At 62.1% G+C, this 27,892-nt stretch overlaps 1 protein-coding gene across 1 annotated transcript in view; it reads right to left on the bottom strand.

Moving 5' to 3' along the window:
- Mpped1 (metallophosphoesterase domain containing 1) overlaps positions 1 to 27,892 on the bottom strand; it is a 45,527-nt gene that overhangs the window by 5,312 nt on the left and 12,323 nt on the right. The window contains exons 3-4 of the mRNA XM_042698014.1: positions 11,910 to 12,135; positions 798 to 913 (exon numbers count right to left, since the gene is read on the bottom strand). Coding sequence (XP_042553948.1) covers positions 798 to 913; positions 11,910 to 12,135 — 342 coding nt within the window. The remainder of the gene's footprint in view (positions 1 to 797; positions 914 to 11,909; positions 12,136 to 27,892) is intronic.

The raw sequence follows: 27,892 nt of genomic DNA, 5'->3' as shown, positions 1-27,892 counted from the left end.
GGGTGGATTGATGGATGGATGGGTGGGTGGGTGGATGGACTGATGGATGGATGGGTGGATGGGTGGGTGGATAGGTAAATGGGTGAGTGGATGGATAGATGGGTGGAAGGGTGGATGGGTGAATGGGTGGATGAGTGGATGGGTGGGTGGATGGTGGATAGGTGGGTGAGTGGTGGGTGAATGGGTGGGTGGGTGGGTGGGTGGATGGATGGGTGGATGGGTATTGGAGTATGGACGAAGGATAGGTGGGTGCATAGACGCACATAGGAAGGATGGTTGAAGGGAAAGGAGAAAAGAAAAAGTGGTAAAGGAGAGGAGAGCAGGAAGGAGGGGGGAGGGGATTAAGTACCCCCAGTGCCAGCAGCTGGCTGACTGCAGGATCTGCTCGCTGGGTGGAGGGTTTGGGGGCCCAGCAGCCCAGCCTCACCGCTTCCCGGCTGTCAGGGCAGAGGAGACGGGGCAGGACTCGAGGGCAGGGAGAAGGCCACAGAGGACACTGGCGTGGACGAACAGGAAACCAGCAGGGGCAGAGAGGAGGGAGGAGCTGGAAGGCAGGTGATTCTTGGGATGGGGCAGCGGTGGAAGGGAAGCTAGAGAGGCCTCAGCCGGGGCCTGGGCGGGAAGCGGTGAGGAGTGAAGCTGGGCCGGCTCCACGCTGGAGGGGGCTGGAGGGGGCTGGAGGGGGCTGGAGGGGGCTGGAGGGGCTGGAGGGGGCTGGAGGGGGCTGGAAGGGGCTGGAGGGGGCTGGAGGGGGCTGGAGGGGGCCAGGCGGGGGCGGGGGGAGCAGAGGCTCTTACCCAGCGGTGGTCCGTGCGTGATCAAGACGTCCACGCCCTCGGGGATGAGGTTCCATTTCTCCAGCAGCGCCTGGCCCCTCGGGAGGTTGAAGCCCCAGCCATAAAACCAGGGCTGCCTGAGGGAGAAGAGCAGGCGTTTCAGGGGTGCTGGCAGCAGGCGGGGCCAAGGAGAAGCTCCGCCAAGGAGAAGCGAGGACTCTTAGACGGCTGACCAGCTGCCCGGAGGGGAGAGCTCAGACCAAGGGAGGGGAGAGCCCGGAGCCAGCGGCTGCTGGCCAGGCGTGGTGCCATCACGTACGCTATCACCATCACCATCACCAGCGGCATCTTCCTCACCTCCAACAGCATTGCCATGGCAGCCCCCTGACCCATGCCTGGACCTGTGCCTGGTCTCCCTGTGCCCTCTGGGGGCTGGGCCTGACCCATGCTGGGACCCAGGTCTCCCGGTGCCCTCTGGGGCTGGGGCACCCAGGGTGGGCAGCGCAGGGGAGACTCCAGTCAGAGGACACGGGAAAGGCGAGGCTGCTTCCGTCTCTGTCCCAGCTCGCTCATCCCATCCTGAGTGGCTGGGACAGTCCCTCCGCGGCCCGGCCTCCGCCAAGGCCCCCGGCTGTGCCCGGGGTCTGGAGCCCAGGCTGGGCACACTCGCGCTCTGCCGGCTGAGGGGGCGGGTGGGGTGCAGGGGTGGGGTGTGCCGTGAGGAAGCCACAGAGGCCTGGACTCTCGGGGTCCCCTGAAAGCCCAGCCCGGCCCTCTGATGAGAAAGGGGGGTGGCGGGTTTCCAGCGCTGACCTCAGAGCGCGGGCAATGTGTCTGGATGTCTCCCTTCTGGTCCTCCCTTCTGACTGCTGTGCCCACCACCCAGCACGGGAGTGGGGGGCTACCAGGACAGGCGGGGTCCCCCCTTTGGCACATCCCCGAGCTCCAGCTTGCATCTGGAATGGGGGAGCGGGTAGGGTTGAACCCCTCAGAGATACTTCCAGAAGAGGTTTCTGAGCCGCCCCAGGCTGGAGCTCTGCCACCCTTGTGGGTGCTGCCCACACCCGGCCTGCACCAACACCCAGGAGCCATAAAGATCCCAGGGCTGCCAACCCCGTGGCCGCCTGGATCCGAACCCGGCACCTGAGCAGGCTGTGCCTCTCTGCGGGTGGAGAACCGCTGCCTGCCTGCCCATTGGACAGGGCAGTCCGTCCATCCATGTGGCCAGCCCACAGCCAGTCCACGACCAATCCATGGCCAGTCCACAACCAGCCCAGGCCAGCCCACAGCCAGTCCACAGCCAGCCCAGGTCAGTCCACGGCCAATCCATGGCCAGCCCAGGCCAGTCCATGACCAATCCATGGCCAACCCACAGCCAGCCCACAGCCAATCCACGAATCCACGGCCAGCCCACGGCCAGTCCATGGCCAGCCCATGGCCAATCCACAGCCAGTCCACGTCCACTCCATGGCCAGCCCCTGGCCAATCCACAGCCAGTCCACAGCCAGCCCAGCCCCCCCCCCCCCCCCCCCCCCCGCCCAGCCCCAGGGGAGGGCGGTGAACGGGATTCTCGCTGAGCCACGCACACTAGACAGTTTGATGTCCTGAATCTCTGTCTTTCTGTTCGAAGGTAACCATTGGAATAATTTTCTTACAGAATGATAGTTGCCATGACAACCAGCGCAAATTTTCCTTTTCTGAAACAGATGTCTCATTTAGTTGAAAATTAGAATGTGAATAAACCCATGGGAAAGACGAATTCAAACTTCTCCAGCACACCGGCCTTGTAGCCCGTCTCCTGGCGCTTAACCCCTTACCCACCCGCCTCCCGTGCAACCGGGCTGAGCCCCACCCCGGCCTGCGCAGTTACCCCCCCCACACCTCCACCCCCACCCCCACCTCTGCGGCCTGTCTCCTCGGCCCCACCCTCCAGCCAAGAACCCTGCACCCCCCACGCCAGGAATGGGGGGGGAGGGGGTCTGGGCTCCAGTCCTGCGCTGGAGCAGGGGCCACACAGGGACTCGCCCCTCTTCCCCTGGCTTCCTTCCGGCCCCTCACGCAGCTCCGAAAGTTCTGGTGAGGTCCTGAGCCGGGCTGCAGCCAGCCCCGATCCCAGCACAGCCCCTGTGGCCCCAGGCCTCCACCACACAGGGCCCTGGGGTCCCCCCAGACGATCTCAGACAACCCCGACTCCCTCCAGTCCCCCGACAGCTACTGTTCCCGGAGCACAGCGCTGCCCACCGCCAGGCCTCCGCCCTGGGCTCCTGCCATCCGCAGCATCCTCCTCTCCGCGTCGTCCGCGGCCATTCTTCCCGCAGGCCTGGCTTGCCCGCTGTGGCCCGGTGACCACGCTTCCGCCACACTGCTCTTCCAAGGCAGAGCCAGGCACCCTACAGACAGGGGTGGGCCGCGGCGGGCTGCAGGTGGGGCTCGCTCTAGGGGTGTGTGGATGAAGGAGCAGCGGCTCTGGGCGGGTGTGGGGAGGGGCATCGCCATCCCCCGCCCCGTGCCATCCTGGCCCCAGAACCCACCATCACCGCAGGCTCCCGTCCGCTCGCCCTCCCGGGAGCCGTCCAGCGGGCTGCCCGGCGACGCGCAGGCCTCGCAGGCCGCCCCGCCTCCGCCCGGCAGGAAGGCCCGGCTGAGGGTCACCTCCGCTCTCCACACGGCCCCCCTTCAGGGAAGGCCTGGGACTCTGCGGCAGCCCTCCCGCACCCCGCCGCCCTTGGGGGCACAGACGAACGCACGCCTCCTCTGCGGGCTGTTCTGCCCTCTGCCCTCCCTCCTGCGCCGGCTCTGCCCGCAGTGGGGGCTCACGAGGGACAGAGACACGGTGTCACCTCCAGCCGGCGGCTCTGGATGCTCGGCAGCCCCTGCCGTCCCAGCCCCCCGCCTCCTGGACCCCCCACGACCTCTCCCTGCCGGCTCCCTTCAGGGCCTCCAGCGCCCGTGAGCCTGCGCCCCAGGCCCCGGCACGGAAGCCACGGCCGGCCTCTCCCGCACACTCAGGTCTGCGCCCGGGATAGGCGGCACCGTGAGGACCAGCCTATCCCAATCCTGCCACCAGGGCCTCGGCCTCCATCCCGGGCCGGGCCTCGGCCGCCTCCTCGGGGCCAGGGCCTCGGCCTCCTCCCCCAGGGCGGGGCCTCTGCATCAGGGTGAGGGGGCGTGGCGTCAAGGGAGGGCGTGGCATCAAGGGAAGGGGCGAGGCACCAGGGTAAGGGGCGTGGCACCAGGGAGAGGCGTGGCTTCAAGGTGAGGAGCGGCTCAGGACGAGGGGTGCGGGTCAGGGGCGTGGCATCAAGGTGAGGGGCGTGGCATCCGGGTGAAGGGCAGCAGGGTGAGGGGCAGGGTGTCATGGTTGAGCAGAGGGCGTGGCATCAAGGTGAAGGGAGTGGCATCAGGGTGGGGCACGGCATCAGGGCGAGGGTCGGGGCGTTAGGTTGAGAGGTGTAGCGTCATGGTTGAGGGGGCGTGGTGTCAGGTTAAGGGGGCAGGGCGTTAGGGTGAGGGGGCGGGACCTCAGGGTGAGGGGCGGGGCCTCAGGGTGAGGGTGGGCTGTCAGGGGCGTGGCGTCAGGGTAAGGGGGCGTGGCGACAGGGCGAGGGGCGGGGCGTCATGGGGGGGGGGCTTCAGGACCGCTGGTGTTCTGAGCCCTCCTCACCCTCCCGGTCCCCCCATGTTGGGGCGGGCGCTGGTGGCCCGGGGTCCCCTCTGGGGCCCCAGGCTCTGGGCTCAGGGCAGAAGGGCTGGGCCCCGGGCGGAGAGGGAGGAGGGCGCCGCTGGCCGGCGGGTCAACGCCCGTCCAGCAAGCGAAGGACCCAGACTTCAAACCCAGTACTGCAACCAAAGAGAGAAAGAACAAAGAGGGCTCAGCCGCCCGAGCTGGGCTGCACCAAACCAGGCTGGGGCGTCCGGGTCCACCTCCCCCACCCGAGCGAAACTCAGATCACAGCCCCTCCATGGCCCGGCTACGAAAACCTGACCTGTTTCTGAAGATTTAAAATGCTTAAAAGTAGCCTGGTGCTGGCGCTCCCACATGTAACCCCAGCTGCCCAGGAAGCCGAGGGCAGAGGGGAAGCCAGCCTGGCAGGACAATCCAACTCACTCACTCTCTTTCTTTCTTTCTTTCTTTCTTTCTTTCTTTCTTTCTTTCTTTCTTTCTTTCTTTCTTTTTCTTTTTTCTTCCTGGTACTGGGGAGCGAACCCAAAACGTTGCACTTGCTAGGCAAGCACTTTGCCACTGAGCTACATCCCAGCCCTGAGTCAATTTCTTCAAAACAACAAAACAGCCAAAAGCTGAGCTGGAAGTATGGCTCAAGTAGTAGAGCACCAGCCATGAGTAAGCAAGCTGAGAGTTCAAGCCCTGGAACCAGAAAAAAAAAACACCCACCTCAGAACCCCCACCCAGCCCCCCCCCCCCCCCCGCCCCAGGGCCCCACCTTGGACACCCCCCTGCCCTGGGACCCCCCAACCCCAGGACCCCCACCCTGGGTCCTCCCCCCACTCCGGGACCCACCCCCCCCAAGGCAGATCACAGGCCGCCATTCCTTTGGAAGGCGCTAGGAGGTGAGAAAGAGCCAGGCGCGCCACACTTCTCGCACTACCCCCTGTTAAAGAGGTATCTCTTGGGGTGCCCTGCTGTGTGAAGGCCCGGGCATCCCCCCTCCCCAGCCCCTGTTAAAGAGGTATCTCTTGGGGTGCCCTGCTGTGTGAAGGCCAGGGCATCCCCCCTCCCCAGCCCGGCTCCCTCTCCGGGGGCCTTCCCTCCTGGGGCTCAGTGGCCTCATCTCTGAAGTGGGAATGAGGGTCTCAAGGATTCAAGCGGCTGCAGCGCGGCCTGGGCGCCCCCGGGAGCCTCTCAGCATCGGCAGACAGCCCATGCTCTGCAGAAGGCGACCTGGAGTTCTCTGCCCAAGCAATGACAGACCCGGTGAGCGTGCGAGGAGGGGCCGAGGCCGGTACCTGGTACCCAGTCCCTTCCACACTCCGCTGCTTCACTAACTGGCTATGTAGATACCACCTTTATTCTCAGCCCTGGACACTCCCAGGAGCCAGCCTCAGGCCTATTCCCCGAGGACAAGGGGCCAGTCTGTCATTGCACAAAAGCCAGGGTGCTGGCCACCCGTGGTCCATGTTCCCTAACTCCTGGAGAGAGGGGCCCAGGTCCCCAGCTTGGACCCAGGCCTGCCCTGCCGGGAGACAGCCAAATCCCCCAAGCCAAGAATCATGATGGAGGCCCAGACGCAGGCCAGGCGCGGCCACGCCCCCAGGCTGAACCTCCCAGCAGGTTCCAGTCCTGCCTTCAAAATACCACAAGTAACGAGAGCAGATGGAGGAGCCTCGTGCCAACTTCCCTCTCCTCCTCCCCCTCCTCCCCCTCCTCCCCCTCCTCCCCCTCCTCTCCCTCCTCCCCCTCCTCCCCCTCCTCCCACTCCTCTCCCTCCTCCCCATCCTCCCCTCACTTCTGGCTTTTTTTTTTTTAAATCAAGGCCGTTTTCAGTTAAATGAGAACAACAAAAATGTATCCAAAACCCGTCGGTGAGCGCGGCATGTATAGGGAAGTTTTGTGGTTTCGGGGGTTGGGAGCACAGTCTTGGTGACACCGGGGCCGCTCTCCTCCCTCTTCCCCTCGGCAGCTCTCACAGAAGGCCAAGGCCACGCACAGGCCACCGTGGGGACCAACAAAGAGAAAGGGCTTCCCGGAGCTCCGCACAGCCACGATGGCCCAGAGGGAAGACGAACGCCCAGCCCAGAGGCAGGCACCCCGATCCAATGGTCAGTGTCGGGGTGGGCCCGACAAGATGGTCACCTTGATCCTACGTGGTCAGATGTTGGGGTGCCCATTCGGGCAAGGACAGACCCACAGCAAGGGGACGGGAACAGGGGGCCTGGCCTTCATCCCAGGGAGCACACAGGGCACAGGAAAGCAGGAAGCCCGCCACGGGGTCCAGCGCCGAGGCAGGGAGGCGGGAAGCGGCCGGGAGACAGGCGCTGCAAGGTCGTGTGCACAGGAAGCCCGGCCCGGCCTGGACTGCAGCTGAGTCCTCCACCTGCTTGACCATCCACTCGTTTATTCAGGACTAGAATGAGCCAGTGTATTAGACACTGGAGTTTGGTCTGGGTAGATTCGTTGAGAAATAAGAGTCAGGAAAACAAACAAAAAAACACCTGGGGCAGTTGGGTGTGGGCTCACTCAGGAGGCTGAGATCTGAGGATCGCGGCTCACAGCCAGCCCAGGCAGGAAAGTCCATCAGACTCTTTTTTTTTTTTTTTTTTTTTTGTCGGCCGTGGGGCTTGAACTCTGGGCCTGGGCACTGTCCCTCAGCTCTTCAGCTCAAGGCGAGCGCTCTACCACTTGAGCTACAGCGCCACTTCCGGTTTTCTGGTGGTTTATTGGAGATAGGAGTCTCACAGTCTCTCTTGCCTGGGCTGGCTTTGAACCGCGATCCTCAGATCTCAGCCTCCTGAGTAGCTAGGATTACAGGCGTGAGCCACCAGCGCCCGGCTTCCATCAGACTCTTATCGCTATGAACCACGCAACAGCCTGAAGTGGCACTGTGGCGCTAGCCGTGAGCAACATGAACTCAGGGACAGCGCCCAGGCCCTGAGTTCAAGCCCCACAAATGACAAAAACAAAAACAAGAGAAATGACCCTCAAGGATAGTGCTCAGATATTGACAACCCCACTACTGCACCATACCACTACTGCACTACCCACACTACTGCGCTACCATGCTAACCTACCACCACACTAGCCCTACACACCACTACCCCACTACATCACTACCACACCACCCACAACCCCAGTAGCCCACAACACCATTACCACACCACCCACAACCCCAGTACCCCACGACACCATTACCACATCACCCCACTGCCCTGCTACACCATTACACCACTACACCATGACCCCATTCCCCCACTACACTAGTACCACACCACCATACTACCCCACCACCACACAATACCACTACCACACTACTACGCTCCCAGGGAGAATTCACACTCTCCACTAAAGGCAAAGCCACCAGAAACAAATCATGGCCCCAGGGGCGAGCCAACGAGGATGCTTCTGGAAGGAGGACACTGGCCTCTGAGCCTCTTCTAGAGAGGGAGAGGCGGAGCAGGGAAGGGAGAGGCAAGGCTCCCATTCAGAACACGTGAATCTGTGAGGAAAAAGACAAACAGCCCACATGTTTTCTAACACAGGCAAAGGAGTGAGAGGGTCCCATCCCCCCCTCACGGGGGGGTGTTAAACGGAACCCCCACCGTGACCCCAGCACACGCCCACCAGGACCAGCGGAAGTCTAAACTCCCCCACACCCAGCGTGGGCAGGAACGGAAGGAGAGACGGCTGGTGGGGGCCAGTGGCAGAAACACTTAGAAACACAGATAGGAAGCTCGACTCAAACTGAAAACCCGCGTAATCTGATACCTGGGTGCTGTGCATGTGTGCGTGTGTGTGCATGCGTGTGCATGCATGTGTGTGCGCATGTGTGTGGGGGGGATCTCCATCCACACGTCTATATCTTTGTGCATCAGCAAACGTAGATAGAACATGCCAGGCATCTGGCATTCATGCGCTTGCACGAGGGTCGTTAGAGTTGGAAAGGAAGGATGCAGAAGCTGTTTCACACTTGTTCTATGAAACACACAGAGCAAGGGGGAAAGAATCCACCACCACCGCAGGCCACAAGACCGGAGAGTCCTGAAAACAAGCAAAAAGCCAGGCCCGAGGGCTCATAATCCTATCTACTACTCAGGAGGCTGAGATCTGAGGATCGCGGCTCACAGCCCTGAGACCCTTATCTCCAATTGATCGGTCAAAAGCTGGAAGTGGAGCTGTGGCTCAAGAGGCAAAGTGCCAGCCGTGAGCAAAGAAATGAAGGGAGGGTGCTCAGGCCCTGAGTGTGGGTCCCAGTACCCGCACAAATCTAATAGATATCATATGTAGCTACATCTGGCCCTACGTAACCCTACAGTGTGTGTGTGTGTTTGCCAAACGTGGCAGACAAGGGAACATGGAAAATCTCTACCTTCTACTTTGTTTTGCTGTGAACCCCAAACTGCTCTGAAACGCGAGCGTTCACTGGAAGAACTTTTAAAGGACAAGGAAACGGGGCAGAGCGACTCCTCGGGATCAGGGTCACGATGACAGGCGGCTGCCAGGCTGCATCCAACGCCAGACACACGGGTGCTGTTCAGTTCACGTGCGTCCGATGTGTGGTAGGACAGACTCACGGTGCGCGCGCACCTCCTCCTCCGCCTTGCCGACCGCTCGGGGCACACAGGCACATGCGCACATACGTGTGCACATGGCGTGGAGAGCGGTCTGAGTGCCCTGCGAGAGGAGACCCCGCACCCTCTCCGGAGCTGGGCGATGGCTGCGACACGGATCCAGCCCCTGGCCACGCTCTTCCCGTGCCCGGCCCGCCCTGCAGTGCCCTCCCCAGCCTCTGGCTCAGCCCCGCCAGGCCCGTCCCAGGCTCCTGATCCCTCCTCCTCTGCCCCCAGCACCCCACGTAGCCTTCCAGCCCCCCAGAACCTCCCCTTGGCTGTGTTCAGGGAGCCCAGCAGCGAATGGAGGCCTGAGCTCACTGTGGGTCCACAGCTGAGCCCTGCAAGCAAGAACCACGTGGGGAAGGATGGGGTGCCACTGGGAGGTCAGGAAAAGGTCATTCTGCACCCAGGGCCCCGGACCTCCCCGGCTAGGCTACGATGGAGGCCTAGCCTACTGAGGTTCAGAGGAGGACCCTGCGGCCTCTGCCGTGGAGCGGGAAGGGCACAGACTGGAGCCTGGAGGGGGCGTGGCCCACGCTGGGGCCTCAGCTGACCCCACTCTCCCCTCCCCCTCTGCCTCCACCCCCCCCCCCAAAGCAGGAATCATCAGTGGGCCCCTTAGCTGGACTGGAGCTACCCCCCCCCCAGGCCCACCCATCAGCACCCAGCAAGGAAACCACAGCCCACGGGGCCTCCAGGCCCCCCTCTGGCCAGGCCCGCCTCTGAGCCTGCCTTACACACCCAACTCCCTACAGTGCAGGAGCCCAGCCTCACCAGCCACACAGCAGAGAAGCAGTGGCCACCACACCTGTAACCCTAGCTACTCACAAGACTGAGACCTGGGGAACCAAGGCCAGTCCAGGCAGAAAAGTCTGTGAGATCCCATCTCCAAAATAACCAGCAAAAAGCCAGGCTGGAGGTGTAGCTCAAGTGGTAGAGCACCAGCCAAGCAAGCATGAGTCCCTGAGTTCAAATCCTGCTACCTAGTATCGAAGCAGATGCAGACCCTTAACTCACACACTTGAAGGTTTAGTGAAACTTGCCCAGGCCTACTCCCAACCCAGCTGGGTCTCAGGGAGACCTGGTCACCTCTGAATGACAGCTTCTGGTCCACAGCAGGGTAGCAAGAGGGCCACGGAGCCTCCGTGGAGAGAAGGCGCTCAACAACTTGAGCCAGACTCCCAGCCCTTTGTGCTTTTGAGTTGATCAGGCAGGGTGTTCATGCTTTTGGCCTGAGACTAGCCTTGGGCCATGATTCTTCTTACCTCTGCTTCCTGTTGAGCTGGGATTACAGGAATGTATCACCATGCCTGGCCAAGCCTTGGGACTGTTCATGACAAGAGTCTAACTAATCCAGATCATAAACGGAGGTCCTCCCTGCTTCCCCCACTCCCTTCTTCCTTTGGTGCCTCCATTGGTGAGCCCTCCTGGATGTCAGCACATCCTCTCCTCGACTGCACGGCCGGGACAAGGCCTCCGAGGACAGAGACCCGCGGGGCTGGGCCCACCCCGGCCTGGCGCGCCCAGGGGCTGTGGGAGAGGCTGTCCGGGGGGCTCTGGAGCGCACAGTGCTGCTCTGGAAGGAAGCGTTGGTGCTCTGAGCACCCCATTGCAGGACTGTGCGCCAAGGATGCCCAGACACGCAGCTGGGGAACAGGGCCGTGTGGGAGGGACACCCGGGGGGCAGGGCTGTGGGGGAGGGATGCCCGGGGGACAGGGCCATGCCAGAGGGATGTCTGGGGGACAGGGCTGTGGGGAGTGACACCCGGGGGACAGGGCCATGTGGGAGAGATGCCCAGGCACACAGCGAGCAAGGCCCATCCTCAGGACCGATGAGCCTCGGGGCACCTCAGGCCCCATAGGGAGACGCCCTGCCAAGACCACCTGCAGAGAAGGGAGCTGAGACTCAGAGAGGGGCCTGGATCTGCCCACTGCAGAACAGGGGATGCCAGCTCTCACAGGAGGGGGGGGGTGACAGGATGCATATGGCGGCTTTTTTCCATGGCCCAGCCCAGAAATAAGATACTTCATTCCCACCGCTATTGTCTGCCATTACACCACATGATCATGACAACCACCACCAACCACCGCCATCAACAATAACCACCGCTACCACCGGGATCACCACCAGCACCACCACCACCAGCACCACCGTGATCACCAATATGACCACCAGCACCACCACCACCAGCACCACCGTGATCACCAATATGACCACCAGCACCACCACCACCAGCACCACCGTGATCACCAATATGACCACCAGCACCACCACCACCAGCACCACCGTGATCACCAATATGACCACCAGCACCACCACCACCAGCACCACCGTGATCACCAATATGACCACCAGCACCAGCAGGATGGCCACTGTTGCCATTGTCATCATCGCCTCCATCTACCTCCTCACTGTGACCGTCCTCCTCTTCACCATCCTCCTCCTCCTCACCTCCCTCCCCATGATCTTGATTGCTCTCCCCGACCACCACACAGTGGGGCCGGGCCGTTCCCATCTTGCCTCCGAGCTGGCTGGGTGAGCCAGCGAGAAGGCCGGTGCTGCCAGGCAACACCTGAACACGGCTCTGGAGCCCGACTGCGGCCAGCTCTCCCTGTGCCTCAGTTTCCCCCCTGCGGATTGGAGGTGACAGCCCTGCCTGTGTGTGAGGTGGAGGACAGGGCCGGCACGCCCCTCACTGGTGACCCCGGGAGGACAGGGACCTGGGCAGCCCGTGTCCACGGCTCCCGAGGCAGGCCCCCGCCCCGCCCCAGGCCTCGGCTCCCCCCCCACCCCCAAGGGACGGGAGGCCCTGGCGGCCCCGCCCGGGCCAGTGCGGGCGCACTCACCACGGGGAGCCGTACACCCTGAAGCCGCGCACGGTGACCTCCGAGTCCTGCAGGTAGATGCAGTTGGTCAGCAGTGACTGCACGTTCTCGTAGTTCTCGGGCTTCAGCTTGGACACGGACGGGAAGTAGTAGAAGTCCTGCTTGATGAGGTCCGCCATGAACTCCTGGTCGAAGGTGAGCTCGTGGTTGCCGGCGATCACGATCTTGTACTCATAGGGCAGGCTACCTGTACAGCGACACAGGCACGCAGGGGCTGCCGTCGGGCCTTCCGGAAGCCGCCGGGGAGGGAGGAGAGGCAGGAGGGAGGGATGGGGGGGGAGAAGGGAGGGGAGATGGGAGCCACAGGCCTCCAACTACGTCCCCAGATCCCAGGGGGCAGCCATGGCTCCTGGCCCTCCCCATGGACGGGGCGCGGATTCCTCCCAGCGCTCTGAGCCTCGGGGCGCCTGGCCTCACTCTCCCGATTCTCTGCCTCCTTCTCTCCTGTCCATTTTCACAGGGACTCAGCGTGAGCTACCGCCAGCTCGTCAAAGCCAAGGCCACGGGAGACGTGTGTGCTCTGCACAGGCCACGTGTGAAAGCGGCGGAGCCGTCTCACTTCCTGACTATTCCACTCGACTCCTCTCAGGCGCTGCGCCCTAGAAAAGATGTCCTGAAAGGGAAGCCCAGCTCTGCCACTAACCCTCCACACCATGTAGCCCCCACCGTCCATCCACCACCATGCCTCGATTTACCCACCTGCGTGACGGAAAACATGAGGCCCACCTAGTCCCACCCCACGACTCTGAGATCACAGAAGGTTCCAAATGAAAAGGCACACTTAAAAAGTTTGTAAGTTGAGAAGTAACACGGCACGTCCCCTCCCCGGGGGGGGGGGGGGGGGGGGGGCGGGGAGGACACGGCTGGCCGGCTACGCACGCGCAGATTTTGTTTGGCACAAAGTTTTGGTTTTTCAACTCGAACTTGTTGCCAGCATTAAAGAAAAAAAATTCAGAGCGTCCCAACAAAACTTCATTTTGTTTTCTAAAAGTAAATGAAATGAACAAGCAGCACGTGTGTGTGTGTGTGTGTGTGTGTGTGTGTGTGTGTGTGTGTGTGCATGCATGCTGGTCCTGGGACTTGAACTCAGGGACTGAATGCCGTCCCTGGACTTTTTTGCTCACAGCTAGTACTCTACCACTTGAGTCACAGCCCCACTTCTAGCTTTTTGGTGGTTCGTGGGACATAAGAGTCTCACGGGCTTTCCAGCCCTGCCTGGCTTCAAATCTCCATCCTCAGATCTCAGCCTCCCGAGTAGCGAGGATTCCAGGCGTGAGCCACTGCACCGGACTGAGGCTCATCTCCCATGTTTCCAGGAGGGAGGGAAAGGGATGGGGGAGGGATGGGGGAGGGGAAGAGGGGAGGGAGTGGGGAGGGGAGGCAGGGACGGAGCCAGGAAGGCCCATGGAGCTCCCCCTCCCCTTCCACTGGAGTCCATGTCGCCCGCTGGGGCCACAGGGCACGGTGGCGGTGGCGGTGGCGGCGTCTGTGCTGCCCTGCGCCTCTCACGCATCTGGTTCAAGGCCTCAGCCCAGGGGCGTCCTGAGCCCTCGGGGCGTCTGCACATGCCTGGGCCGAGGCACATGAGCCGCACGGCAGGGGCGGGGTGGGGGCTCCGGCTCACCCCGTTCCCCTCACACCCGTCCCGCCTGCGTGTGCACCACACCACCCCGCCTCACACCAGACACAGCTGCCCACGGCCTGCGTGTGCACTGCACCACCCTGACTCACACAGAGCCGCCCACAGCCTGCGTGTGCACCACACCACCCCGACTCACACCAGACACAGCCGCCCACAGCCTGTGTGTGCACTGCACCACCCCGCCTCACACCAGACAGAGCCGCCCACGGCCTGCGTGTGCACGCACCACGCGGACTCACACCAGACACAGCCGCCCACGGCCTGCGTGTGCACCACACCACCCCGCCTCACACCAGACACAGCCGCCCACGGCCTGCGTGTGCACCGCACCACCCCGCCTCACACAGAGCCGCCCACAGCCTGCGTGTGCACCACACCACCCCGCCTCACACCAGACAGAGCCGCCCACGGCCTGCGTGTGCACCACACCACCCCGCCTCACACCAGACACAGCCGCCCACGGCCTGCGTGTGCACGCACCACCCGGACTCACACCAGACACAGCCGCCCACGGCCTGCGTGTGCACCGCACCACCCGGACTCACACCAGACAGAGCCGCCCACGGCCTGCGTGTGCACCGCACCACCCCGCCTCACACCAGACAGAGCCGCCCACAGCCTGCGTGTGCACCACACCACCCCGCCTCACACCAGACAGAGCCGCCCACGGCCTGCGTGTGCACGCACCACCCGGACTCACACCAGACACAGCCGCCCACGGCCTGCGTGTGCACCACACCACCCCGCCTCACACCAGACAGAGCCGCCCACGGCCTGCGTGTGCACCGCACCACCCCGCCTCACACCAGACACAGCCGCCCACGGCCTGCGTGTGCACCACACCACCCCGCCTCACACCAGAGCTGCCCAGCCTGCGTGTGCACCGCACCACCCGGACTCACACCAGACAGAGCCGCCCACGGCCTGCGTGTGCACCGCACCACCCGGACTCACACCAGACAGAGCCGCCCACGGCCTGCGTGTGCACCGCACCACCCGGACTCACACCAGACAGAGCCGCCCACGGCCTGCGTGTGCACCGCACCACCCCGCCTCACACCAGACACAGCTGCCCACGGCCTGCGTGTGCACCACACCACCCCGCCTCACACAGAGCCGCCCACAGCCTGCGTGTGCACCGCACCACCACGCCTCACACCAGACACAGCCGCCCACGGCCTGCGTGTGCACCACACCACCCCGCCTCACACCAGACAGAGCCGCCCACGGCCTGCGTGTGCACCGCACCACCCCGCCTCACACCAGACACAGCCGCCCACGGCCTGCGTGTGCACTGCACCACCCCGCCTCACACCAGACAGAGCCGCCCACGGCCTGCGTGTGCACTGCACCACCCCGCCTCACACCAGACACAGCCGCCCACGGCCTGCGTGTGCACCACACCACCCCGCCTCACACCAGACACAGCCGCCCACGGCCTGCGTGTGCACCGCACCACCCCACCTCACACCAGACACAGCCGCCCACGGCCTGCGTGTGCACTGCACCACCCCGCCTCACACCAGACACAGCTGCCCACGGCCTGCGTGTGCACCACCCCGCCTCACACCAGACACAGCCGCCCACGGCCTGCGTGTGCACCGCACCACCCCGACTCACACCAGAGCCGCCCACGGCCTGCGTTGCACTGCACCACCCCGCCTCACACCAGACACAGCCGCCCACGGCCTGTGTGTGCACTGCACCACCCCGACTCACACCAGACAGCCGCCCACGGCCTGCGTGTGCACTGCACTACCCCGACTCACACCAGACACAGCCGCCCACGGCCTGCGTGTGCACCGCACCACCCCGACTCACACCAGACACAGCTGCCCACAGCCTGCGTGTGCACCGCACCCCTGCCTCACACCAGACACAGCCGTCCACGGCCTGCGTGTGCACCGCACCCCTGCCTGGTGGATAGATGATGGATATGTAGATAGAGAGATAGGTGGGTGGATGGATGGAAGAATGGATAGATGGATGGATAGATGGGTGGATGGATGGATGGGTGGGTGGATGGATGGATAAGTGGATGGATGGGTAGGCAGGTGGGTGGGTAGATGGGTGGATGGATGGATGGGTGGGTGGGTGGATGGATGGATGGATGGATAGATGATGGGTGAGTGGGTGGATAAGTGGATGGATGGGTGGATGGGTGGATGGATGGATGGGTGGGTGGGTGGGTGGGTGGGTGGGTGGATGGATGGGTGGGTGGGTGGATGGGTGGATAAGTGGATGAATGGGTAGGCAGGTGGGTGGGTGGATGGGTGGATGGTGGGTTGGTTGGGTAGATGCTCGCATGGCTGCGTGGTTGGACAGATGAGAGGTTGGTTGGTCACATTTACCAATCAATCATTCTTTTTTTTGGTTTTTTTTTTTGGGGGGGGGGGTCCGGTCGTGGGGCCTGAATTCTGGGCCTGGGCGCTGTCCCTCAGCTCTTCAGCTCAAGGCTAGCGCTCTACCACTTGAGCCACAGTACCACTTCCGGCTTTTTCTGTTTATGTGGTGTTGAGGAATCGAACCCAGGGCCTCATGCATGCAAGGCAAGCGCTCTACCACTGAGCCACCTTCCCAGGCCCAATCAATCATTCTTGAGACAGCTCTGATATCCTACTTTTTATACCAAAAGTAGCTCTGAATGCCTTTGGACCCCCTCCCCACCCCCACTTCCTCCGACTCCTCCTTAGAGGGGAGTTTCCACCTCCTTCATCCACAGGGATGGCTGACAACCTTTGAACCTTTTCTAACTGCGCGTATGTGTGTGAGAGGCGGAGACACAGGGCTCTGGGATGGGGTGGAGGCCCCTCCCCTCTTCCATCTTAGTGGCTGCCTTGGCTTCCTAGCACTGCGCCATCCTGGGGCTCTGACGGTTGGTGGGGTGTGGGGGGTGGGAAGAGGGACTCCAGGCAGCGTGGAGTCCAGGTCCCCTGCCTGACGGGCTGGTCCCCGGGGACGAGCTGGGCTGGCAGAGCTGGCACCGGGCAGTGGGCCGGCCCGGGGCGGGAAGATGGGTACCACGCGCTGCCAGAGGAATCCCTCCCCCCCCCCCCCCCCCCCGCCACACTGCTGCCCTATTGAATGGGCAGGTGGGGTTTTTCTGTTCTCTCTTAATAGCCAAAATGTTTAACTTCCAGCCACTGGTTCCTCCTAGGGAATGCTTTAAACACAGGAACATTCCCTCCTCGTCATCTTCAACTGCGATGGATGGATGTGTGCACCACCCCGCCTCACACCAGACACAGCCGCCCACGGCCTGCGTGTGCACCGCACCACCCCGACGTGACCCCGGCACTGCCCCTGCGCTCTCCCCTGAAAACAAAGGCCGCTGCAGCCGGAGGGCCGCAGGGCTCTGGGACACCGCCGCCTGCAGCACACGCCCGCCCAGCCCACCGCAGAGGCACCGCGGCCCGGGCCGGCCGCTCACACCGCTCATGCCAGCTACCCGGAGGCCAAGAGCTGAGGATCGCAGTTCAAAGCCAGCCTGGGCAGGAAAAGCCATGAAACTTATCTCCAATAAACCAGCAAAAAGCTGGAGGTGGAGCTGTAGCTCAAAGTGGTAGAGCACCAACCCTGAGCTAAAAAAAGCCAAGCAAGAGTGTGAGGCCCCGAGTTCAAGCCCTAGTATTGGCGTGCATGCACACATGTGCACGCGCACACACACACACACACACACAAGGGTGCAACTGCAGTTGTTCACAACCACAGGACAGGACGCTGTGAGTGCCACATTCACACATTCACCTCTGCTTGCTGCAACACGCCATGAAGGTGACAGTAAAGAGATAAGAACAGCCCTCCCCAAGGGCAGAAGCAGAAGCACACACACACACAATGTTAAAATCTCTACAGAAGCACAAAATAGCCAAAGCAATCCTGATCACACCGGATCTCACCATACCTGATTTCAAAATACACTGCAGAGCCATAGTAACCAAAACGGCATGACACGCGTGTGTGTACGCGCACGCACACACACACACACACACACATGCAGAGTCTAGAACCTAGGAAGTTCAGGTCCTGAGGGTCAGTACGGGGGTCTGGTGGGGGGTGGGCTATAAGTCCTACACAGTGCACAAAATGCCCCTGGTTCTTTGGGGGAGTGTGGTCGTGTGAGGAGGGGCCGGAGCAGGCCCTGCAGTGAGCCGTGGGCAGAGGTGGGGGGGGGGAGGCCGGGCAGGGAAGAAGAAGAGTGGGGCAGGCCTGGAGTGGGCGAGAGTTGCCAGGGGAGCTGGGGGAAGCTTCTGGAGAGGTGGTGTGAGTGTGCCTGTGTGTGCCTCCGTGTGTGTGTGGTGTGTGCACACACAGTGTGGTAAGTGAACAGACACCTTTCAAATGCCCTAGTGACTGGTGACTGTTCTGGGAAGTGGGGTGTCACGGGGAGCCCCCCTCTGCCCTGACCCCGCCCCCCGCCCTCCACCTCCTGCCCCCGCCCCTCGCCCTGCCCCCACCAACTGACCCCCTCCTCCCGCCCTGCCCCCCACCTCCTGCCCCCGCCCCTCGCCCTGCCCCCACCCCTGTCCCCCGCCCTGCCCCCCACCTCCTGCCCCCGCCCCTTGCCTGCCCCCACCCCTGCCCCCACCCCTGCCCCCCCCGCCCTGCCCCCTCCCCCTGGCACCTCACAGGCCTCGCGTGGCGGCCTTGCTGCACAGCTGTCCCTCGGCCCAGAATGAGCTCCCGCCCCGCTGCACTCAGATCCTCATTTGCTTCCAGCAAACCAGGAAGGTGTGAAATCAGAGACACAAACCTATGCGCTGGAAAGAGCTGCAGTCTTTGAAATCAGATTTCAGAGAACCAGATCCTAACTTAAACACGGGGGAGGACGGCCAGCGCCAGGGCCTCGGACAGAGGGAGGACGGGGCACAGGAGGACGGGGCACAGGACGGGGCACAGGACGGGGCACAGGAGGACGGGGCAGAGGAGGACGGGGCACAGGAGGACGGGGCAGAGGAGGACGGGGCACAGGAGGACGGGGCACAGGAGGACGGGGCACAGGAGGACGGGGCAGAGGAGGACGGGGCACAGGAGGACGGGGCAGAGGAGGACGGGGCACAGGAGGACGGGGCAGAGGAGGACGGGGCACAGGAGGACGGGGCACAGGAGGACGGGGCACAGGAGGACGGGGCACAGGAGGACGGGGCAGAGGAGGACGGGGCAGAGGACAGGGCAGAGGAGGACGGGGCACAGGAGGACGGGGCACAGGAGGACGGGGCAGAGGAGGACGGGGCAGAGGAGGACGGGCACAGGAGGACGGGGCAGAGGAGGACGGGGCAGAGGACAGGGCAGAGGAGGACGGGGCAGAGGAGGACGGGGCAGAGGAGGACGGGGCAGAGGAGGACGGGGCACAGGAGGACGGGGCAGAGGAGGACGGGGCAGAGGAGGACGGGGCACAGGAGGACGGGCACAGGAGGACGGGGCAGAGGAGGACGGGGCAGAGGAGGACGGGGCAGAGGAGGACGGGGCACAGGAGGACGGGGCACAGGAGGACGGGGCAGAGGAGGACGGGGCAGAGGAGGACGGGGCACAGGAGGACGGGGCACAGGAGGACGGGGCACAGGAGGACGGGGCAGAGGAGGACGGGGCAGAGGAGGACGGGGCACAGGAGGACGGGGCACAGGAGGACGGGGCACAGGAGGACGGGGCACAGGAGGACGGGGCAGAGGAGGACGGGGCACAGGAGGACGGGGCACAGGAGGACGGGGCAGAGGAGGACGGGGCACAGGAGGACGGGGCAGAGGAGGACGGGGCACAGGAGGACGGGGCACAGGAGGACGGGGCACAGGAGGACGGGGCAGAGGAGGACGGGGCACAGGACGGGGCAGAGGAGGACGGGGCACAGGACGGGGCAGAGGAGGACGGGGCACAGGAGGATGGAGCAGCCCAAAGCCACAGACGGAGCCAGGATCCCATCCCGAGGGCTCTCGTGGCGTGCGTTCACTAAGCAGGCCCTCACCGCACCTGCGGTGCCCTGCTGCCTGCAGAGCGGGTGTGGACGGAGCCTTGTGGGCGTGCGGGGGGGCACACCAGCCCCTGCACCTCAGGAACCCCAGACCTGTAGCCATGGCCACCTGCTGGTCCCTGTGAAGGCAAAGCAGAGGGAGCTAGGCTCGGGGTGCCTGTGCCCCCTCCCCGGGGTGGGAAGGTGTTGGCTGCCTTGTGGTGCTCCCCCCAGCAGAACATGGCCAGTCCCATGCAGCCAGGATGCTGGGCCCGCCCTGCGCCACCTCTTCCCCCCCCGCAAGGCCCCCGGGCCCAGCTGCTTCCCAACCCACCGGTGCCAGCAACAGCCCCTGCAACTGCTTCTGCTGGGGCCGGAGAGGACGAGGGCTGCACCTCCCTTCGCAGCCGCAAGCGCCCGTGGGGATGTCCCACGGCCTCTCCCTTTTCCAAAAGCAAAAGAAGAGTTCCAGGAGGGCCACGCCACCCATGCAGGGGCGCCGGAGGCGCGGGGAAGCGAGCGGGTTTGGGGACAGGTCCAGTCCCCATGCCTTTGCCAGGCATGCTGCCACTCTGCTCCCTGGGGGTGGGCACAGCCCAGCTGGTGGAGGCAGATGGAGGCCACACACGTCCATGCACGTCCACGCACATCCACGCTTGTCCACGCACGTCCACACACCCACACCCGTGAGGACAGGGAGGAGTGGGTGCTCAGACCCGAGCACGGCCAGGCACCAGGCAGGACCCTGGCCCAGGGGGGCTGGCGCTGTCCGTGGTGCTGACAGGGAGGCCCTGGAGCAGAGGCCGGAGCGCTGGAGACCTGGGTGGCCTCCCGGAGACCATCTACTTGCACTGGGCCTCACTCTCCTCCTCTGTAAAGCGAGGGCAGCATTACCCAGGGCTCAGGCTGTGGGTTGTGAGGAAGACGTGGGGGCCCAAGGGGTGGACAGCTGTGCCAGGCTGCGTGTTCCACGCCTGCCCCCAGGACGTGCAGGAGACCAGCCCCGCCCCCCTCCCCTCCCCATGAAACCCTAAGCTTGGCCTGACGGAGCAACGACCTGGACCCGGCTGCGTTTCCTGGGTACAAAGAAAGGTTCCGCTCTGGGAAAGCGACCTACTGACGATTTCACCAAGAGCGCCAATTTGGGGTGCAGTCCCGCGTGGGCTGCCCTTCGCGGTGTGAACAGGGCCGGCTCAGACCGCGGTGGCCCACAGAGCCAGGAGCGGCCACAAAGCCCTGCGGCCGTTTAATCCCAAGTGCGTCACCACAGAGGAGGCGGCTCTGTCACCATCTTGGATAGCGCTGGCATGGCGCATTTCCACTACCCTGGAAAGTTCCAGAAAGTTCTGCTCTGGGGCCTTGCGGCTCTCCCCAGAGGATCCTCAGAGGAACGCAGCCGGGTCTTGTGGAAGCTCATGGGGCATCTAGAACCCCAGGCCCACTCGGGATTGGCACGATTCTTTTTGACTTAGGGGTGCGCCACGTAGTCCAGGCTGGCCTTGAACTCACACTCCCGTTGCCCATGGCTGGGCCCACAGGAGTGCCCCGACACACCCAGCCAGGATCTGCGTGTTAATGAGCTCTTCCTGGCCAGGGAGCCGCATCTGTGGAGTAGCCCCGCCTGGGCTGTGACACAGACGGGCACACAGGAGGTGGGAGAGGGCCTGGGGAGGGGCGAGCGTGGGATTCACGGGCATTTTCACACTCACACGTACACATTCGCGCAAGGGCTGGAAAATGGGGGCACGTGTGGCCGGGATGCCCTGGCTTATTGATGAGTCCCATCGTGGAAGGAGAGCCAGTGTGAACATGACATTTCTAACGCCCACAGGCTCACCGCACACCCAAATGTGTCTCTCCACCTTTGTGAGAAAGAAAACCAGCCATGGCAGGAGCAAGCTGGCAGCAAAATGTGGATTTTTACATCTGGCTTTGGGGGCTCACGGTGAAGATGGAATTGGGGGGTTAAGAGGATTGAGCCAGAAAGCCCTCCTCCCCTCCCTGTGCCCTTCTCCCCTGGCCCTCCCCTCCCTGTGCCTCCTCCCCCGGCCCTCCCCTCCCTGTGCCCTCCTCCCCCGGCCCTCCCCTCCCTGTGCCCTCCTCCCCCAGCCCTCCCCTCCCTGTGCCCTCCTCCCCCGGCCCTCCCCTCCCTGTACCCTCCTCCCCCGGCCCTCCCCTCCCTGTACCCTCCTCCCCGGGCCCTCCCCTCCCTGTGCCCTCCTCCCCTGGCCCTCCCCTCCCTGTGCCTCCTCCCCCGGCCCTCCCCTCCCTGTACCCTCCTCCCCCGGCCCTCCCCTCCCTGTGCCCTCCTCCCCCGGCCCTCCCCTCCCTGTACCCTCCTCCCCGGGCCCTCCCCTCCCTGTGCCCTCCTCCCCCGGCCCTCCGCTCCCTGTGCCTCCTCCCCCGGCCCTCCCCTCCCTGTACCCTCCTCCCCCGGCCCTCCCCTCCCTGTGCCCTCCTCCCCCGGCCCTCCCCTCCCTGTGCCCTCCTCCCCCGGCCCTCCCCTCCCTGTGCCCTCCTCCCCCGGCCCTCCCCTCCCTGTGCCTGTGCCTTCCTGTGGCCTCGATCCCTCCCAATGTCTCCCTTCGCAAATCTGACCCACTCCCGCCACATCCTCACACGCGCCAGGCCTCCCTCCACCCCCCCAGACACAGCCACAGTGCCCTGCATCCGGTCTCTGCCCTGCCCAGAGGTCCGGGAGCCCTGACCCTGTCCCCGTCCCATTACAGCTGCGTGTGCACGCCACATTCTCCCTGTGTTCCCAGACCCAGGCACCAAGTTTCCTTCATGAAGCTTCCATGACCGGCAATCACAAAGACTCAGCACACACTCACTGCAGTGGCTCAGCACACATACAACACAGTGGCTCAGCACACACTCAGCACAGTGGATCAGCCCACGCTCACCACAATGGCTCAGCACACACTCGCTGCACTAGATTAGCACACTCACTGCAGCAGATCAGCACACACTCACTGCAGTGACTCAGCATACACTCACTGCACTGGCTCAGCACATGCTCACTGCAGTGGCTCAGCACACACTCACTGCAGTGACTCAGCATACACTCACTGCACTGGCTCAGCACATGCTCACTGCAGTGGCTCAGCACATGCTCACTGCAGTGGCTCAGCACATGCTCACTGCAGTGGATCAGCACACACTCAGCACAGGGGCTCAGCACACGCTCACTGCAGTGGCTCAGCACATGCTCACCGCAGTGGCTCAGCACATGCTCACTGCAGTGGATCAGCACACACTCAGCACAGGGGCTCAGCACACGCTCACTGCAGTGGCTCAGCACATGCTCACTGCAGTGGATCAGCACACACTCAGCACAGGGGCTCAGCACACGCTCACTGCAGTGGCTCAGCACACGCTCACTGCAGTGGCTCAGCACACACTCAGCACAGTGGATCAGCACACACTCACTACAGTGGATTGGCACACACTCACTGCAGTGACTCAGCACACGCTCAGCACAGGGGCTCAGCACACGCTCACTGCAGTGGATCAGCACACGCTCAGCACAGGGGCTCAGCACACACTCACTGCAGTGGTCAGCACACACTCAGTGGGTCGGCACACACTCACTGCACCAGCTCAGCACACACTCAATGCAGTGGCTCAGCACACACTCACCACAGTGGCTCAGCTCACACTCAGCACAGGGGCTCAGCACACACTCACTGCACTGCCTCAGCACACACTCACTGCACTGGCTCAGCACGCACTCACTGCACTGGCTCAGCACACACTCACTGCACTGGCTCAGCACACACTCACTGCACTGGCTCAGCACACATTCACTGCAATGGCTCAGCACACACTCACTGCAGTGGCTCAGCACACGCTCACTGCAGTGGCTCAGCACACACTCACTGCGGTGGCTCAGCACATGCTCACTGCACTGCCTCAGCACACACTCACTGCACTGGCTCAGCTCACACTCACTGCAGTGGCTCAGCACACACTGCACTGGCTCAGCACACACTGCACTGGCTCAGCACACACTCACCACAGTGGCTCAGCACATGCTCACTGCACTGGCTCAGCACACACTCACTACACTGGCTCAGCACACACTCACTGCAGTGGATCAGCACACGCTCACTGCAGTGGCTCAGCACATGCTCACTGCAGTGGATCAGCACACACTCACTGCAGTGGATCAGCACACACTCAGCACAGGGGCTCAGCACACGCTCACTGCAGTGGATCAGCACACGCTCAGCACAGGGGCTCAGCACATGCTCACTGCAGTGGATCAGCACATGCTCACTGCAGTGGATCAGCACACGCTCACTGCAGTGGATCAGCACACGCTCAGCACAGGGGCTCAGCACACACTCACTGCAGTGGATCAGCACACGCTCAGCACAGGGGCTCAGCTCACACTCACTGCAGTGGCTCAGCACACACTGCACTGGCTCAGCACACACTGCACTGGCTCAGCACACACTCACCACAGTGGCTCAGCACATGCTCACTGCACTGGCTCAGCACACACTCACTACACTGGCTCAGCACACACTCACTGCACTGCCTCAGCACACACTCACTGCACTGGCTCAGTACACACTCACTGCAGTGGCTCAGCACACGCTCACTGCAGTGGCTCAGCTCACACTCACTGCAGTAGCTCAGCACACACTCACTGCAGTGGCTCAGCACATGCTCACTGCACTGGCTCAGCACACACTCACTACACTGGCTCAGCACACACTCACTGCACTGCCTCAGCACACACTCACTGCACTGGCTCAGCTCACACTCACTGCAGTGGCTCAGCACACGCTCACTGCAGTGGCTCAGCTCACACTCACTGCAGTGGCTCAGCACACACTCACTGCGGTGGCTCAGCACATGCTCACTGCACTGGCTCAGCACACACTCACTACACTGGCTCAGTACACACTCACTGCAGTGGCTCAGCACACACTCACTGCACTGGCTCAGCTCACACTCACCGCAGTGGCTCAGCACACACTCACTGCAGTGGCTCAGCACATGCTCACTGCACTGGCTCAGCACACACTCACTGCACTGGCTCAGTACACACTCACTGCACTGGCTCAGTACACACTCACTGCAGTGGCTCAGCACGCACTCACTGCAGTGGCTCAGCACACACTCACTGCACTGCCTCAGCACACACTCACCGCAGTGGCTCAGCTCACGCTCAGCACAGGGGCTCAGCACTCACGCTCTGACAAACAGTCGAAGTGACCTGACCCTGAGACACGAGGGCAGGGTGGGCACAAGGAAAACAACACCAGAGCCGCAGGCCAGGCGGGCGGCACAGGCGCAGCAGGTGTGTGGAGTCCCAGGTCCTGCAGTTAATTTCAGACTGCGTGAAATCAGATCTGCATCTGAAACAACAGATGCAAAAACGAGCAAATGAATAATAATAAACGGGAACAGAATTTCCAAACCAGCAGAGGGGAAATAATAAATTCCAATCAATCCAAAAGAAGGTGGGCGTGTGGAGGACGGACGCGAGGACGGGGGGGCAGACATGGGCGCGCTCTGAATCCAGGGAGAAACTAAACAGACACCTGTGTCAGCCCCAGGCACCGCCCGAAATCGCCTCTGCCAAGACCCCCACCTCGAGGGCCACAGGACCAGCTCTCTCAGCCACTCACAGTTAAGTGAGACCAGGAACATACCACCCGGGACAGACCAAAGAGCCAAACAGCAGGAAGAACTCCCAACAGCCCCGGCCAGAGCCAGCGCATCTCCCTTTTCACCCCAGCCTCCAGGAAGCTCAGGCTTGTTTCCCACTCACAGAGCCGTGTAAGCCTTGGTATTCTCGACCCTCCCTCCAAATGCTGTACTTTTTTTTTTTTTTTTTTTGTGGAGAGGAGGTTAACCCATCATTAATACTCTGCGAGTTTAGTATCTTTTGTTTGCACTGGGGTTTGAACTCAGGGCTTTGACCTGCTAAGCAGGTTCTCTACAACTTGGGCCAGGCCTCCAGCCTTGACTTATTGTTCTTATAAACCACCTCACACCCCTTGACAAAGAGAGAACATAACTGAGTTAACAGAAAAACTCAAAACGGGCTAAGAACCCCCAGACGACTTAGGACTTTGGGGAGAAAAGCATCTCTATCCTGGTTAAACATTTAATCGTATTTGTTGAAGGCAGACTTAATTTTGGACTGTAGTCAATAAAAAGGCAGAAAATATTATATATATGTGTATGTATGTATATATCATAGAACATGCTTGAAACACATGCAAACATGCTGCACACACACACACACACACACACACACACACACACACAGCAGTGAGCCCCATTTCATTTGCAAAGCCATTCTCTTGTAAATAGATAATTAGCACACAAGCACACCTTTCAAGGGGTTTATGCATTAACATGAAAATACTGTAATTATGGCTGGCCAAAACCACTTGACTATACAACTTAGAATCCTCCATTTTTCATCTTTATTAGAAGTTAATTCTCTCCCTGTTAGCCCCTAAAATAGAGTTTGGCTTTGTGAGGGTTTTTTTTTTTTTTTAATGAAGAACATAGAAAATTAATTTTGTAAAAGAATACCAAGCCGGGATCTCTTCATTTTTCAGCCGAGCTCGGATCTCCCCTTGGGGCCCCTCTGGGCTGCTGGCTGGGGGCTGTGGTAACAACGGGGGGGCTCAGCTCCCCACACACACCAGCGGGGGGGGGGGGGGGCGGGAGGGAACAGCACCAGACACACGCTGTCACCGGTGCCGGTGGTCACGCCTATCATCCTAGCCAGTCAGGAAGCTGAGATCTGAGGATCACCGTTCAAAGCCAGCCTGGGCGGAAATGTCTGAGAGACTCTTGTCTCCAATCAGCCAGTTAAAAGCCAGAACTGAAACTATAGCCTGAATGCCACAGCACCAGCCTGGAGCAAAAAGCTCAGGACCCAGACCCAGGCCTTGAGTTCAGGCCCCAGGACCAGTGCAAATATAAATGAATAAGCTGGGCGCTGATGCTCACACCTGTCATCCTAGCTACTCAGAAGGCTGAGATCTGAGGACTGCAGTTCAAAGCCAGCCCAGGCAGGAAAGGCCATGAGATTCCTATCTCCAAATGAACCACCAGAAAATAAGAAGTGGCACTGTGGCTAAAGTGATAGAGCGCTTGCCTTGAGCTGAAGAGCACAGCGACAGCGCCCAAGCCCCGCGTTCAAGCTCTACAGCCAACAAAAAATACATGAATGAATGAATGAATGAATGAATGCCCAACCCTGATTCTTTGCCAGAATAAGGATACATTTCTGAGAATGCCTAGATCAGGCCAGGTGCCCAGCAGGAAGAAGAACAGACTAGGATATATCTACACCTATTCACATCAGCGGCAGAAATCACTGTTAGCGTGTACATTATGTATATGTGTGTGTGCATATACATATACATGGGGGAGAGAGAGAAAGAGAAAGAGAGAGAGAGGGAGGGAGGAAGGGAGAGACGGAGGGAAGGAGAGAGCGACCCACCCCTCCCCCAGAACTCCAGCCTACCCCCAGCACTGCCCCCCACGAGGCAGGAGGGCAAGGGCTCTGCCACCCCCACACAGTGCCCAGTGACACCCCAGCACCAGCTGGGCTTGCCCAGAGCCCTCAGCTACCTGTTCCCCCCTGTCCCAGCCATGCCACGGGGGAGGCCCCCTCCCCTCCCCCCCACATCCCTTCGCAGCTATGGGCGGAGCCGGCCCCTCCGGGCTCTTGTGGAGCTTTGCCAGAGCTCAGCCAGAGCAGCAAGGAAGAGAGCACGTGGCGTGCCTTCGCAGCCAGCCAGACACGCACACAGACCGGACGCGCTGGCCCCAGGGTGAGGACGCGGAGGGACAATGACAGAGGAATGGGACAGAGCCGTGAACTCCAAAGCCCCCCCTCCCAGCAGGCCCAAGCCCGGCCCCCCAGAAGGCAGGGAGGGGGCAGCCATTCCTGGGGACCCCCGAAGAGCGGCTACAGGGGCTTGACAACACCCTGCTCCATCTGAAAACATTCTGCCCTCAAATAATCCTCAATTCTGGGCCTATGAGCTGCTTCCCGCTCCTGAGGGGTGCCGAGGCCCGCCCTGCCCCCCCCCAAATGACCCATCAGGTCACCTGGACCGGGACAGAGCTGTGAGTAACTCCCAGCCACTAGGGACCCTGGACACAAACAGAGGCAGAGGAGGCGAGAACCAAAACCCTGGTGAAGTGAATCCTCTACTTCCCCCTCTCCCTCTCTTCCTCTCTCTCTCTCCCCCTCTCTCTCTTTCTCTCCCTTCCTCCTCCCGGATTTTAATTAAGGGTTTACTTGCAAAAGACTTAGCTCTATTTAACTAAACCCTCAGACTCCCCCTTTATATTGTCTTATATATCGTT

Source organism: Dipodomys spectabilis, unplaced genomic scaffold, assembly GCF_019054845.1.
Source record: "Dipodomys spectabilis isolate Male_0828 unplaced genomic scaffold, ASM1905484v1 ptg000230l, whole genome shotgun sequence".
Taxonomy (NCBI): domain Eukaryota; kingdom Metazoa; phylum Chordata; class Mammalia; order Rodentia; family Heteromyidae; genus Dipodomys; species Dipodomys spectabilis.
This window is presented reverse-complemented; position numbering and strand designations above follow the sequence as displayed.